Genomic DNA, 14,127 nt, shown 5'->3' with positions numbered 1-14,127 from the left:
ATACACACTAAACACCAGCAAAGCAAGGCAAAGGATTGAATTCCAAATGGCATTTAATGCTCATTAATTCATGTACCCTAAAAGTCTTCTGAGTGATTTGTAGTAGGACAAGTTTCTCAAAATATATCCAGTGCCACAATTTTGCCTACATACAACAGGATATATTGGCTTTAGCACAGCAGCACATTGTGCTCCCAACACCTCAAAGAGATCCTGGCTCTGGAATGAAGCTCCTGAAGACATAAGAGGAAAATCTGCAAAACTTCAAGCTCACTCAACACTTTAAGGAAACACTGGATTGATTTTTATCTCTTGGCATGCTATGAAATGCAAATTCCTGAGCTTTAATTGGTGAGATTGAAAATTTGAGTGCAACGGAAACAGTCTCAGTTTCTCCCTTTTGCCCTACACTTCATTAAAGCACATCAAAAGCTCTGTGTCATCTTAGAAATACAAGGAAAGGCAACCTTACAAACACTGTCCTAAGCCAGGAATTGAAGTGGCTTAGGGACTGGATTTCTGTTGTTTTTGTTAATTACTGGCTTGGATGTTTTTCTCTCATCTCTTTCCAAGACTGAAAAAAAAGATGTCATTTCACCCTGATACTCCAGGTAATCTGTTTTCAGTTTCTCCATGAAAACTGAGACCAAATTCCAGGTGCTGCAGCACTGTTCAGACAGTGCTTTGGGGCTTCTATCACTTTGCCACAGCCCCAACATCATTTGCAGCCTGATGTGCTCCAGTCCCTCAAAAGAGAAACCACTTGAAGGGAAAGTCACATCACAGAACTGAGGTTGTTTTACCATATAAACTCCAGTGTTCTTGAACAAAAGGCCTCTTTAAAGCACTATTTCATATTTATTTTAAGGGCCATGAACACAACTCACTCAACACAAGCCATACCCTATAATTTCCAAGCAAATCAGTAAATGAAGAAGATAAAATAAACTTTTATAAGGCTTTTCACAGAACAACCCAACACAACACCAGTCTCCCTTTTTCCCCAGCCAAGACCTATGTCATATGAGAATATTACACTAAGCAAAAATATGAAATAAATCTGGGGGTTTTGAACAACACCAATAACCAAGCTGGAAAGAAATCTGAACTGACAATTGTACACAGCTAGGACACTGCCAGCTGTCTCAGACAGAAGTGCTGCATTTTGGTGGCCAGTTAGGAAGATTCAGGACAAAGACCAATATGTAAAACAGAGCTGACATGGGAGGTGAAACTATTTGGAATCACAGTTCTTGTTCCACATTTTTTCCAGCTCCCAGTAACACCAATGAAAAGAAGAAGAAACAGAGGATGCAGCAGAACAAGAAGAGAGCTGGAAACTCACTTTTCCTTTAAGCTGTCAAAGGGATATGACTTCAGTACTTGAGTTAAAACCTTGCTGACAGGAACAAAAGTGAAAATTAAGCTTCTCAATTCTTTAAGAAGAAAGGGAACTGAGCTCTCTCAGACAACAGAAGGGATTGAAAAGCAGCTCTTCCAGGCTTTTGTAGGCTGAACTTGTGAAATCATCTATTGGCAGAGAATCCAAGACATCAGGAGACCAGACTCTGCAGGCTCTTGGTAACCACCATGGCATTCGTTAAGGCACAGGACTGATTATAGTTGTAACTGTAACTTCAGGACAATAGCTATTCAATCTTTCAAATACATAAAAGATTACTCTCTTTTTCTCCCTTTTTTCTTCTTTTCTTCTTCTTTTTTTTTAATAGGTAGAGTTATCTACCAAGATTCACATACACAATACACTTGCACAGGCTTGGGTCAGGAAATGAACACCATTATCAGTGTGCATTTCCTGGGAGAGGGTTCCACAGGAACAAATACATTAGCAGTAGCTACAGAACAACTACTCTGCCTTTGAAATCTCTAATCACAATTCTGCACAGAGCAGGGGAAAGACCAAGGCTTTCCTTCCCTATGCCATGTGCAGGGGAAGCCCTTGGGTCAAAGTTTTAAGACTCAGAAACAAGAGGCTTACTGCCCATGTTGGAATTTTGCAGATACCAAAGATACCAAAATTAACAGGACACCACAAATCTTGATATGTAGAAAAGCTTAAGCACAAAGCTTAATTAAAACCAAGCCCTGGTCTGCTTGCAGTTATGGGTTAAATTAAGAAGAGGAAAACATTCTCTTATTCAGCATTGATGCACCAGAAGAATATCCCTTCACAACACTATACTGCTACAGATAATAGTGCAGGATGTGGCCCTTTAACAGAACAGGACTCTTCAGAGCAGTGGTCTCCAAACTATTCTGACTATTCACCCCATCAGTAACGTGTTTAGAGCACATACTCCCAATATTTGTGTGTGTATCTTCTGTGGGTTATATACATGTATTTCTGAAGTCCCTGCCCCACCCCAATGAATTGTATTGCATGCACCTCACTTTGGAGACCTCTATTCTAGAGGACCACCCAAAAAAACCCAAAATCTTAAAATTAAACCCCATGAAAACAGAGATCATGACAAACATTCATTCCCACGAGCTCTTTGGCTGGCAGGAAGGCTGAGGAAAGCAGGTTTTCCAGGAAAAGCTCCAGTGTCAATCTCTGCAGCCTCCCTCCTCAATCAGCTGATCAGTGATATCAAAAGTCACTTCTCTGGATTTCCTGCCAGTTGGCCTGATCTGCCTGCCAAGTTCCCATACTGCTCCTCCCAGGGCAGTACCCACAAAACACCCTGGAGGAGCTGGGAGAAAGTGTCCTCCAGCTTCATGGCACTAAACAGAGGTCAGTGCTTCTGGGACAACAGGCTGTGGAAAGAAGGGGACACTGAGAAGACACTTACCTCATCATCCTTCCACTCTGAGAAATCAATCTTGAAGGAAGGCAGGGAGAATTGCTGGCTTACCCCTCTCTTGTAATGAACTGTCTCGGACTGCAGAGAGGGATTCTTTGTGCTGTATCTGAAGGAAGGGGGAAAAGGAAAACTCACTGTAACAAATGACTGCTCCCTGCTCAGCTCTCTCTCACTCCTGCCCCTCGGCCTTTCAGGAATCACAAGTGGCAGCTCTAAGGGCAGAGCTGGCAAGCCATTCAGTGGGGACACAAAGAGGGAAGGGAAGGGAAAGGTCAAAGCAAGAAGGTGAGCACAGGAAAGAGAAAGCAGCGCAGACAGGCAAGGTCTGATTGTGTCCATACTGACCTGCCTGCCTGTTGGAGTACAAGGGGGTGCAGCAGCTTGGCAAAGGCCTGCTCCCTAAATCCATGGCCTAGGCAATGCTGGTTTTAAGACCAGCACAGTCCTGATTTCTGCAGGAAACCCAGGAAGAATGAGCTATGACTCAACACTGGGAACAGACAACCCAGCACAGTGCTGAAAGCTCTCCCATGCCCCTGTAGGACAGCTCCACAGTGGGAAACACTGCTTGGCTTCCACCATCCTGCCAAACCATTCCAATCCACTCCTCAATCCCTCCTGTGCTTCCCCAGGGGTGTTGCAGGGCTACCAACACCACCTGAGAGACACCAACCATCCTCCATCCCAGCCACCTAGAGAAGAGCCTTTCACTGTCTCAGGGCTTGTCACTGAAACAACAGCACTGCCAGCCTGGGAAAAACACCTGGAATGGGTCCACAGCTGCCATCCACCACCTTCTGCACTCTGAGCCCACCTGGTGCTGTCCTCCCTAGGAGACATTTCCCTGCCCACTCCCCCTTTCTGGAGGGTGATGTCTTGAGCTGGATGTGCACAGCCTCTCCCAGTTCTGGCACAGCAGAGGAAGCAGTGAACCCCAAAGCAGGGTGGCAACAGCTGAAGCTGCCTTTACCACCAAAGCCTTTCTTGCCAAATTAACAACTGTGTGTTCAGAGCACACTGACAAACTGGGGAGAAAGTGCAAGATCTGCCCAAGAAACACTGCAGCAACATCCTCCCTCAGCACAGTGACAAGACAGGCTCCAGCTCTACAAGAAAATCCTCTGCCTTTTTCTGGAAAGCTACAACAGTTCCTGCACCCTCTGAAGATCCAGAAGGTCAAGTGTCACAAGATCCACGTGCTGGAAGGTCTTGACAAAGCACAGGTTCACCACATGCACTCTGCTCTTCCTGCCAAAGTAGGTGCATTAAGTTATTTATGACAATACCCTCAGAGCCCATTCTGTACTCTGCTGAAATTGTGCTGCTCTACTAGAAGGTCTCAATCCATCCTTTGCATTTCAAGCATGGTGTGGGGGAGATCAGAATGACAGGTCTTTTATATGTGAATTACAGAGCGAGCAATTGAGTGAAGTTTTATTTACTGAGTTGTCAAGCACAATGAATAGAGCAAGCCTGTATCTAGCTCCTTTTGTGTCACTCTCAAAGCTTCCCTTCTGCAGAGAGGCACAATTCTCCCTCCACAGCTGGGAAGGCAGGGGATGGAAGAGTGACTTATCTAAGGTGACAGCAAGTCAGGAACTTACTGGAAATAAAGTGCAGAGAGTGGAGGTGGGAATGGGGTGTAAATATGATGCTGCTGAGTGTCAGGAATGCTGGAGGACCTGCATTTACAGTACCAGAAACCCAAACTAGGCTGCAACAGAAAAACAAATAACACTCTTCCAAGGAGGACAGGGCAGAATAATACTCACATTGACACTGCTCTCACCATCCCTGGGAAAAGAAATAAATCAGGCACATAGATTTTCTAAGCTGAAGAGTAGGACAAAATTATCAAGGAGGCTTCCCCAAGTGAGCTTTATGCCTCAGACTGTGTGAGTGCCTGGCCTCCATTGCCAAAACACATCAGACTTGGATCTGAACACCCAGATAACTCTGAACACCTCCAGCCAGCACCCAATGGGCTGGGGAATTCCCTGGAAGTCTGCTGACTCCTGACTGACACACAGAAATGGATCATCCTTCCAATGTGATGCAAATGGAATGGTCTGCCCAGGGAGGTGCTGGAGTCACCATCCCTGGATGCGCTTAAAAAAAGACTGGATGTGGCACTTGGTGCCATGGTCTAGTTGAGATGTTAGGGCATGGGTTGGACTTGATCTTGAAGGTCTCTTCCACCCCAGTCATTCTGTGAATTGTGTGAAAGGTCCTCTGCACAAGACAACACTCCCTGTGCTACACAGGAGGGAAACTTGACAAGCTGTTTCAAAGCAGATATCCTGCTGTCTAAGGGGTCTCTACCCATCCCCTGCCCCTTTGGTTAGCATCTGTTGTATTCACAGTCATCTATTCCCTGGCTGTGCTGCTAGGGGCTCACAGCAGACAACAGCAGGGAAGCTCTGCAGATGAGTTACAGAAAAAGAGAGCGTGTACCAAGGAATAAAGGACAGCAGAGAAGCAACATGCTGCCTCTCTCTGCATGAAGTAGGAAAGCTGAATGTTTGGGCTGCTGTTGCTCAGACTGCACTGGGCCAGGCTTCCATCCAGAGGACAAAACTACCTTGTGACCACTGGCAGCCCAGGACAGTGGAGAAGTAAGGGGATCTGTCCCCTCTGTCAGGACCAAACAGAAATCCTCAGTAACATCATTTTAAACCTGTCTGTTTCCTCAGGTACCCCTGACAGCACAAGAATCACAAGCAAGAGGTACCCCACTGCTGGCTGCAGCAGCAGCCCCAGCTCTGTCCTCAGGGTTCATGCAGCCCATCTCCTCCTGTGAGTTCTGACACCTTTACTCACAAAAAGCAAACTACACTCTGCATTGACTCCTTCTTCCCTCGTGTCAAACCCTTCTACCTCCAAAGCCAGCTGTGTATCAGAGAACCAGCAGATGAGAGGCCCAGTGACTACACCCCAGAGACTTCTGAGAGAACAGGAATAAACTAAAATTATTCCCCAGTCTCACTCTTCTTCTGTCAGCTGAGAAGCACTCACTGCCTGCACAGAGAAACTCAGGGTCTGCAGGTGCCACAGACTGAGTAGCTCCCTAGACAAAAGTGCCATGCTAGAGGTTGGCTAAGCAGAGTTAAACTTCTGTTGCTACATGCTCACTGGGGTGTTTCCCCCTCTCCTTCCCTGGTCTGTGCCTGGGGAAGCTCTCAGCAGGGCACCAGTCCCAGCTCCTGCAGATTTCTTCACTGCTGTGCACCCACTCAGCTGTGCCTGGCACTGGGGCTGTCTGGGGCAGTCAAAGGACAGTTCCTGTTCCCACAAGCACATTGGGATCCCTGACTGAGAAGTGCCACACGAGGATCCTTGCCAGGCTGCCTGACTTACACAGAACACTGCCCAGACCCCATTCCTCAGGAAAAGCAGGATGCATGCAGCAATGTTGCCCCTAGGCAACACTTTTGACTAGAAATGGCTGAAAAAATCTGTGCTTTGAAGAACCTGTAGACAAAACATGAGTCCTCTTTCTTTAGCAGCAGCTAAAGTGTTTCATGGCAATCTGTAGTGAACCAAGGACAAGGAGAGCTTTAGTAATTTCACGATTATAAGCCGCACCATTTTGACTAAAATTTTGGTCTGAACCCAAAGTGCGGCTTATAATCAGGTGTGGCTTATATATGGACAAAGATCAAAAAGTTGCTGTTTTAGTTTGGAGGACAGGTGTCTGCTGAGAAAGGCAGGAACTTCTCTTTGAAATGGAGAATGTAAACCCCCTCCCTCCAAATTATTATAATTTTGAAATCAAGGGGCTCTCAGGCAAAGATATGGGAATAGGAATAACAGTTCTTTACTAGGGAAATTGAAATAGAAATACAGTACTACAAAGAAACAAACTCCAAACCCTGACACAGTCAGAGTACAACCTGACACCCCGTCAGGCAGGGTGTTGGCAGCAGTCCCATCCCATGGTGGCTGCATCCTCCTGCAGTGACAGATGTGGCTCAGTTGGAGCAGTGCTCCTGTACAAGGTGCAGTTTCCCTCTGGAGCTCCAGTGGTGATGTGGAGAAATCCGGTTTCCCTCTGGAGTCCAGTGGAGAAAGGGGTTCCCTCAGTGTCCCAAAACCTCTGTTTTTATCTTGGTAAGAAATGTTGGGCTCTTCCCCCTGGCTGGAGCAGCTCCCAATAGGATGCAGTAATTTTATCAGTCCTACATTGGGACTCAATGGGCCATGAGCAGAAAATGACTGGCTGGAGGAAGGATGGGTTGTGAAAAGATAAAGAACAATGCCCTGCCTGGTTTCAATGGATGGCCCATTAGCAGAATATCTCTCGGGGATCACTGCCCCTACCCTCAACAGATGGTGATAGAACAGATACCTTTTATCACACTCTGGATTGTAACATGCGGCTTATAATCAGGTGCGGCTTATAATCGTGAAATTACTGTAACTTATACTGACAAACACTACCAAACTACAGGAAGGCCATAGCCCTGGGTCTCAGTCAGAATTAGACAAGTTCCACCCCACAGAGGCTCCCAAGTGCACCAGAGGTAAACAAGGAGTTTGGAGGTTAACCAGGTGCTAAAGGCATTGCACTGCAACCTGTGAGAGTCTTCTCCTTCCCTCCTGCTTCCTTCAGCATTGAGTTTCCACTCCAAACCAGGCAAAGACAACCACATGCAGCTGAAACCCCAGTGCCCACATTCCCCTTCAGCCCCTGCAGAGCTCTGTCTGCAGCTGCTGGGAGCACCACGCTCCTGGCTCTAGCCAGGCTTCAGAGCTCACACAACAGCTACACAGAGAGCCACAAAGGCCACAACTCTTAAGACAGACAGAGGGTTTGTCTGCTCACTGAAATCTGTAGAATTTGGCCCTTCAGCCTGTGAACTCTGCACACTCCAGTGTTCCCTTGGGGACTGGTGTGTGCCTGGATTAAAGCCATAAAGGCTTGTTCCTAGCAAAACCCAGCACTCGCCTCTGATTTCTTCACACTGAAGAAATCTCTGCACAAAGAATTCATATTAATCACCACAGCCAAAAGCAGCAAGAGCACCTTTCAAAGGCCCTTAACAGACAGAGGCTATTAAACAACTAAAGGAATATCTGAATGCCTCTGTCTCCCACACAAGTTTGAATGAAAACAGCTGTGCGTTGAGCCACCCGTTGAATTTCATTTTGTGACCCAACTCTTCAAACTTCCACACGCAGACAGAGCAGGGAATCATTGCAGTGTCATGTCCCCCATCAGCTCAGAAGACCGTGGGAGGAGGTTTGGGACAAGTGTAGCAGGCATTGCATTGCAAAACAAACAAGGAAATGGGGTTTGTTTTTTTAATAAATCCATTTGCACATCAGCAACACAAACAGCACAGCCCCGGAAAGGGCAAGGATTGCAGAGCTAGACTGACCTATTTTCATTCTGTTTTCTGTTTATATTGAGAAAATAGAACTTGGCAACAGCACTGGGATATGGGAGAGAATCTTTTCTGTCCAAAAAGGAAGACCTTTTTCATAAGAATGGGCTGCAAGACTCAAACCTCTCACATTGAATTTATCATGAGTTCCTGATCCGCCTGGATTGCTCATGCCTTCAGAACTGGCTCTTTTAAGTGCTTCCAGCTACAGGCTTGTTTGACTTCTTCCCCTGAGGAAAGAACCTCTGCTGTCATGTTTGAACTGAGCAATCCTTCCTGCTAGTCAGCAGGACACCTACAGCTGGAAAAGTCCCAGGGGCCCACCCTGGAGCAGGCTAATGGTGTGCACATCCAGGATTTTGCCAGACAAGGCAGGGATGCATTCGCAGGCAGTGGAGAACTCACAAAAAGAGAATAATATCTCTGCAGCCTGCTGCAAAAACACGCTTGTCTCCCAGACCAAGGGTATCTAAGGTACAAACACATGAACCAGTTACTGCAGGAGAAGGCAGGCTACAACTGGGGTCTTTTAACTATTCTCCATGAGCTGCTGCCAGCCCTGCAGTGCAAATGCAATGCAGTATCTCTCCTTTATCTGAAGGGAAATTATATTATGGGCAATCACCAGTGATAGCTGAAGTACAGCTTACACACCTCCATGTTTCTCCTGATTTCCAAAACTAAAGAAAATGGACACAGCCAGAAAAATAAATAAACTGAAGACATTGGGGGTCTTGAGCTGTTCAGAGGCAGGTCAGTGCTAATTCCTTGACACTAAAGAGACTTGGGCATAGGTAGATCTCTGTTACCCTTGGGGTGATGCACTAGCTCATCCTCTGAGAACTGATGTGTTTAATCTTTAAAGTGAGTTCTCACCACAAAGTAACTAAGCAAAAGACATGTCAAAGGTGAGAGGAGCAGTCTCCTCCAGATTTAAACTAATTTTTATTTCACCCAAAAGGCTGGGTGAAATCAGGTATCTGCAGATATCTGCACTAGCACCAGAAAGCACAGGGCCCCTGGGCATGAGGCTGCAGAGGTAAACACACCTCTATAATCAACAACACAATCACCTTCCCCCGACCTTGTTGGTCATCTGTGGTGGCACAAAAGTGATGACACAGCTCCCTGTGAGTTCAACAGTTCAGGACAAGAGGCTGTAGCTGTTGGGAGCTACGTGTTCCCAGGACCTTGGCTAGGAAACACTGCAGCTGAGTGTGTCTCCCAGCACAATTACCTGGGAAAGTCTGCTCAGCATACTTTGAGACAGGTTAGGACAGGACTGACAAAGCCACCAGATTCTAAATAGAGCCCAAATAACTGCAGAGGAAGCTCCCTGGCTTGCAGAAAGGCTTCCCCTTGGTCATGAAAACAAGCTAATCCCAAAGCCAGGCCCAAGTCACTACACTATGTCTCTCAGGTGAGCAGAGGCTCCACAACAAGCAAAGCCACTGCTCAGGGAGAGCCACCTTCTTCCCTGCCCTTCCCTCCCCTCCCCTCTCACCCCAAATTGCATGACCTTAACCACATTCCTGGCAGGAGCTCTGCAGGAGTGCTGATAGTATCAGGATCAGTGGCTGTTCCAGCAGAGAAGCAGGAATAACTTGTTTAGCACTTCTAAGGAGCCATGCTGCAGGCTGAAAGCTGGGAGAAAATTCCTGCTTTTCACAGGGAGCCAGAAAGTTTCTCCCATTTTAGGATTCAGCATTGATTTAAGAGAGTGGAAAAAAAAAAGGTGTTTTCTTTTAAAGAGCATCTTCATCCCAATCAAGTGCAATAGAAGAAGTTTTGAATTTATACACAGGACAGCTTTTGCACATGCTTGTTCCATGAATACAGCTGTTAGCAACAAGAGATTGAGGAAAAGGAAAATCCACCAGCCCAGGCAGGGGAAGCTGCATTCCTGTTAGTGCACTGCAAATGCACTCACTCCAGTCAGAGCTCTAAGAATGCAGCCCTTTTTTTTTTTCCACTAGAATTTGAAAAGAGTAAATCAACGTAATTACAGCACTGCCCTTACAGAACTGCTTTGCAAAGCTGAAATCAGAGCTTCAAAAGGTTTTTACTAGCAGCCAGCAAATCCAGAGAAGCAGAGATGCCTACTTGGGCAGCTGCACTGGCCCCAAGACGTGCTTCAGGAGCCACTTCCACATGGAAAAATAGCCTGGGTTGAATTAAAGCAGCTTATAAAGACTATATTTGTATCTGACTTCCCCCCTACACATCTGCATGAAATCAGGATCATGCCTTCCAAAAAGTTCCCTGGCTTCTGGTGCAGCCCCTGCACCCACATTTACATAACATTTATTGTTCAAGCACCCCAGAGCAGAAACAAGCAGTTCATCATTTCTGTATTATGGAGAAATTAAAGTATGATTTATTAAATGAAAGGCCAGAAGTGGAAGAAGGAGCTGAATGTGGGTGCTTTGACCTTTTAGAAGGTTTAGTGCATCAGGGACTGCTGCTACCCCAGCAGGACAGCACAGAACCATTGGCTCCTTTTTCATTAGTGAGGAAATCACTGCTGATCCTGGTTTCACGCAGAGGGTTCAAGAACACAGGCTTCAGCTCTGCCATCTAACAGAGATCCCTCTCTCACTGAACCATGGACAGGGTGGATTAAAAAAATTCACATTCAAAAAACAAATTCTTTGAAGTCGACAGCTCTGTTCACGATCAGAAACTCTACCTAGGAATCGTTCAAATTTAATTTAAAAGCCATTGGGTAGTTCATGTTTGCTGTACAAGTTTTAAAGGACAGATAACAGCACTGGTGACATCACTGGCTCATTGCATGGCACTACATTTCAGAAAAAAAGTGTTCTTAAGTGAACCAAAACCTGTGTTTTCTTCCTCCAACCAACCAACCACGAGGAGAGCTACTAGTTACAGAGGACTGAAAACACTCTCTGTCCAGAAACAGCTGGTTGTATTTGGCAACTAAAACAATTCTATTAAGCAGTTATTCTTCAAGGCACAACTGCACAAGAGAGTCCAACATGAGCAGTTTAACTCACAAGGACAAACACTGCTGGTCTTGGATCACTCAGGTACAGATCCAGCTCAACAAAACTTGGTTCAAGACATGAGCTAAAAATAATTTGAAATGTTTCTTTTTAGAATAACTTTGGGTTATTGCCATTTAGGCATAAAATGCAAAAGTGGGAGTCTGAAAAATAGATTCTAAACTATATGGATATTCTTTAAGACTGTGGCATTAAAAATACAGTACAAGATTTGATGTGGAGCTTACTGTGTTGTAGATGCAGATGTTTCATTGCTACTGACCAGTGACAATGAAATTCTCCTTCAGGGTAAACCAACAGGGGAAAACAAGATTGAAATCAATGATTTAAACCAAGCCTTACTGATTTAAGCCATGGCTTAAATCTGGCAATGTAAATATATCCACCCTGGCCACAGAGGCCCTCAGCTCTCCCCCTTAGCCCATGGATGGTTTCCTTCTTAGGTCAAAAACAAGGAACACTGCAGGGCAGCAGGAGGGACACTGGCCACCTCTCCACATTGTACCTGTGTTAGGAAAAGAGGACTTCAATCTCCAAGGCTGCCATTCCAACACCTTCACTAGCACTAAATTCACAGGAAACCTAAAGACCTGAGAGACAGAACATGGAAACTTTATCAGGATTTCTAAGGCATCCTGCTGTATTCAGCTCTGCTCAGGAAAAGCTGGATCTAAACAGAAAGTATATTCAGAGCTTGATGAGAGATCATTTTCAAGCACTTTAAAAATGAGCTCATTTATTACCTCCCCAAAATAAAGGCAGCCATAGGCTTCAACAGAAGAAGGGAAAGGGGCCTAAACAAAAATTCTGGATCAGGATATCCTCCAGTTTGAAGGAATGCATATCTGGATTGGAGAATTGAGCCACTCTCATTTCTAAAAACACACTAGTCATTAATCATTAGTGGGATATTTATAGTTTGCATAAAACAAATAAGCCCTGTTATAGTTTGCCATAGATATTTCTCCCTGCTGAAGCCTCTGCAGGTCCCTTCAACCAAGGCAAAGTTTAGCCCCAGCTCCAGAGCATCACTGCAGAAGCCATCAGCACTATGTCCAGGAGCCTCTGGTCAGCCAAAAGCCTCTACTAGAGGGAGCAAAGATCTTCTGCAGTCTGAATCTTCCTTTACCCCTGGAGCCAAAGGAATTCTTTGTCCCATGGCCACTGGAGTGCATCATACCATAGCAGCAGCTCACGTGTACCCAACTCACACAGGCAGAGCACATTGCAGCCACCTTTGCTCTGAACATAGAGAGGAAATTTTGCATAGTCTCATGGGATACAGTGTTGACTGGAGTGGTTTAAATGTGATGATTTAGATAAAAAGGTTTTAAAACCTGGAGGGATGTACTATCAGGAAATGAGAAGGTTCCCACAGATGACATTTTGGTCATTTTTTCCACAGCTAACGAAAGACTAATGTGTACATGGCAGGAAACACACACAGACAGGGTTTCAGGAAGTAAATCCTCTCCCATCTCCCAACAGCCAGTGTTGAGCTGGGCATTTATCCCAAAATGGGCTTTGGGTGGGCCTCAATCCCACAGACTCACTGTTAATGTCAGACTGAACTCTACTTTGGTGGCCCAGATGCTCCTGTCACAGGGAACACAGAAAGGCAATGAATTGGTGATCTGGGAAAAAAAATAGGCAGTATGTGAAGGGAAGGGTTGTTGGTTTCTTAATTTCACAGAACACCTCATTGACAATAACATACAGCTGAGTTCCTCTCCTTTGTTGCACACAGAATGGTTTCCCAACACCCCAAAACCAAACCAAAAAGGGAACAAGAGGAGGTATTGGCTATGTGAGGGAATTGAAAGTAATATTCAAAGTAATCAGAATAAAAAGAAATTTCCCACTCTACCAAGTGTGGCAGCACAGGTATGTTTGACAGCTCATCATCCCAGCTCCTGTGCCCCTCCACATGCCCATGACTTACACAGCCATGCCACCAACAAACTCCTCTGTAGCCTGGCAGTAGATTGTGATGGCAACACGGGCATCTGCATCAAAGGTGAACTCCAGGCTGTACAGGACCTTCTGCTTCCCATTCTCCTCAGTAGGGCTGTCAACATCATCTTTATACCTGAAAAACAACACCAGAGGATTAGAACATATCTTTATGAGATATTAACAAGATCACTCTGGAAATAAAGACAAGAGTACTCCAGCCTTGGTGTTCTGGGCAGGCAAAGCAGCCTGGGCTTCCACCTTGGGCTTCCCAGATTTCCATCCCCTCCCCTGAAGAAGGTTCTTCCAAAATCTGACTGAAGTTAGGGTGTTGAGGGATCTCACCCAGCCCTACAGTGCCAGGACACAGAATAAGACAAGAAAAGGAGATCCTGAATGTCAAATGCTGAGGAGAATAAACATTCTCCTTCCTTTTAAATCTTCATATTAGGTTCAGTATTTGGACTAAAGAAATCCTGCATGGGCCTGAGAAATCTAAAGTGTAATTCTTTTAACTCTGCAATGAAATGGTGCATGACAGGCAAAAACTCCAACACAAAGTACTCCTGAAGCTCAACAAAAGGTACCTCCAGTATCACACAGAAGATGATATTTAGCTCAGAAAGTATCCAGATATAGGAACCTCAAACACCTTTAAATGTACAAATGATCAACTAAACCTCAGTGCTGTGAGGGACTGGAGCTCACACACATTTACTGTATGAACAAAACTGCAAACAGACACATGATAACCAACAGCATGAGCTTACAAGTTATTTCAAATAATGTAAAAGTGAGCCCTAATTTGGCTATGGGCACCTGAACAGCTGACTCCCACTGTGTGATCACCACTGCCAGGGTTACTCCTTTTCTCTACTGCAGGAAAAAGCACAAATCCAGTGAAGAAGAGGGATGAAGCCAGCTCTGGGGCAGTGA

General features: G+C 45.5%; 1 protein-coding gene across 3 annotated transcripts in view; it reads right to left on the bottom strand.

The window, feature by feature from the left end:
• MGRN1 (mahogunin ring finger 1) overlaps window positions 1-14,127 on the bottom strand; it is a 49,880-nt gene that overhangs the window by 19,575 nt on the left and 16,178 nt on the right. For all 3 annotated transcript variants that reach the window (XM_033073911.1, XM_033073912.2, XM_033073913.2), the window contains exons 4-5: window positions 13,181-13,327; window positions 2,814-2,931 (exon numbers count right to left, since the gene is read on the bottom strand). In XM_033073911.1, the coding sequence (XP_032929802.1) occupies window positions 2,814-2,931; window positions 13,181-13,327 (265 nt within the window). The remainder of the gene's footprint in view (window positions 1-2,813; window positions 2,932-13,180; window positions 13,328-14,127) is intronic.

This window comes from Catharus ustulatus, chromosome 16 (genome assembly GCF_009819885.2).
Source record: "Catharus ustulatus isolate bCatUst1 chromosome 16, bCatUst1.pri.v2, whole genome shotgun sequence".
Classification (NCBI taxonomy): domain Eukaryota; kingdom Metazoa; phylum Chordata; class Aves; order Passeriformes; family Turdidae; genus Catharus; species Catharus ustulatus.
This window is presented reverse-complemented; position numbering and strand designations above follow the sequence as displayed.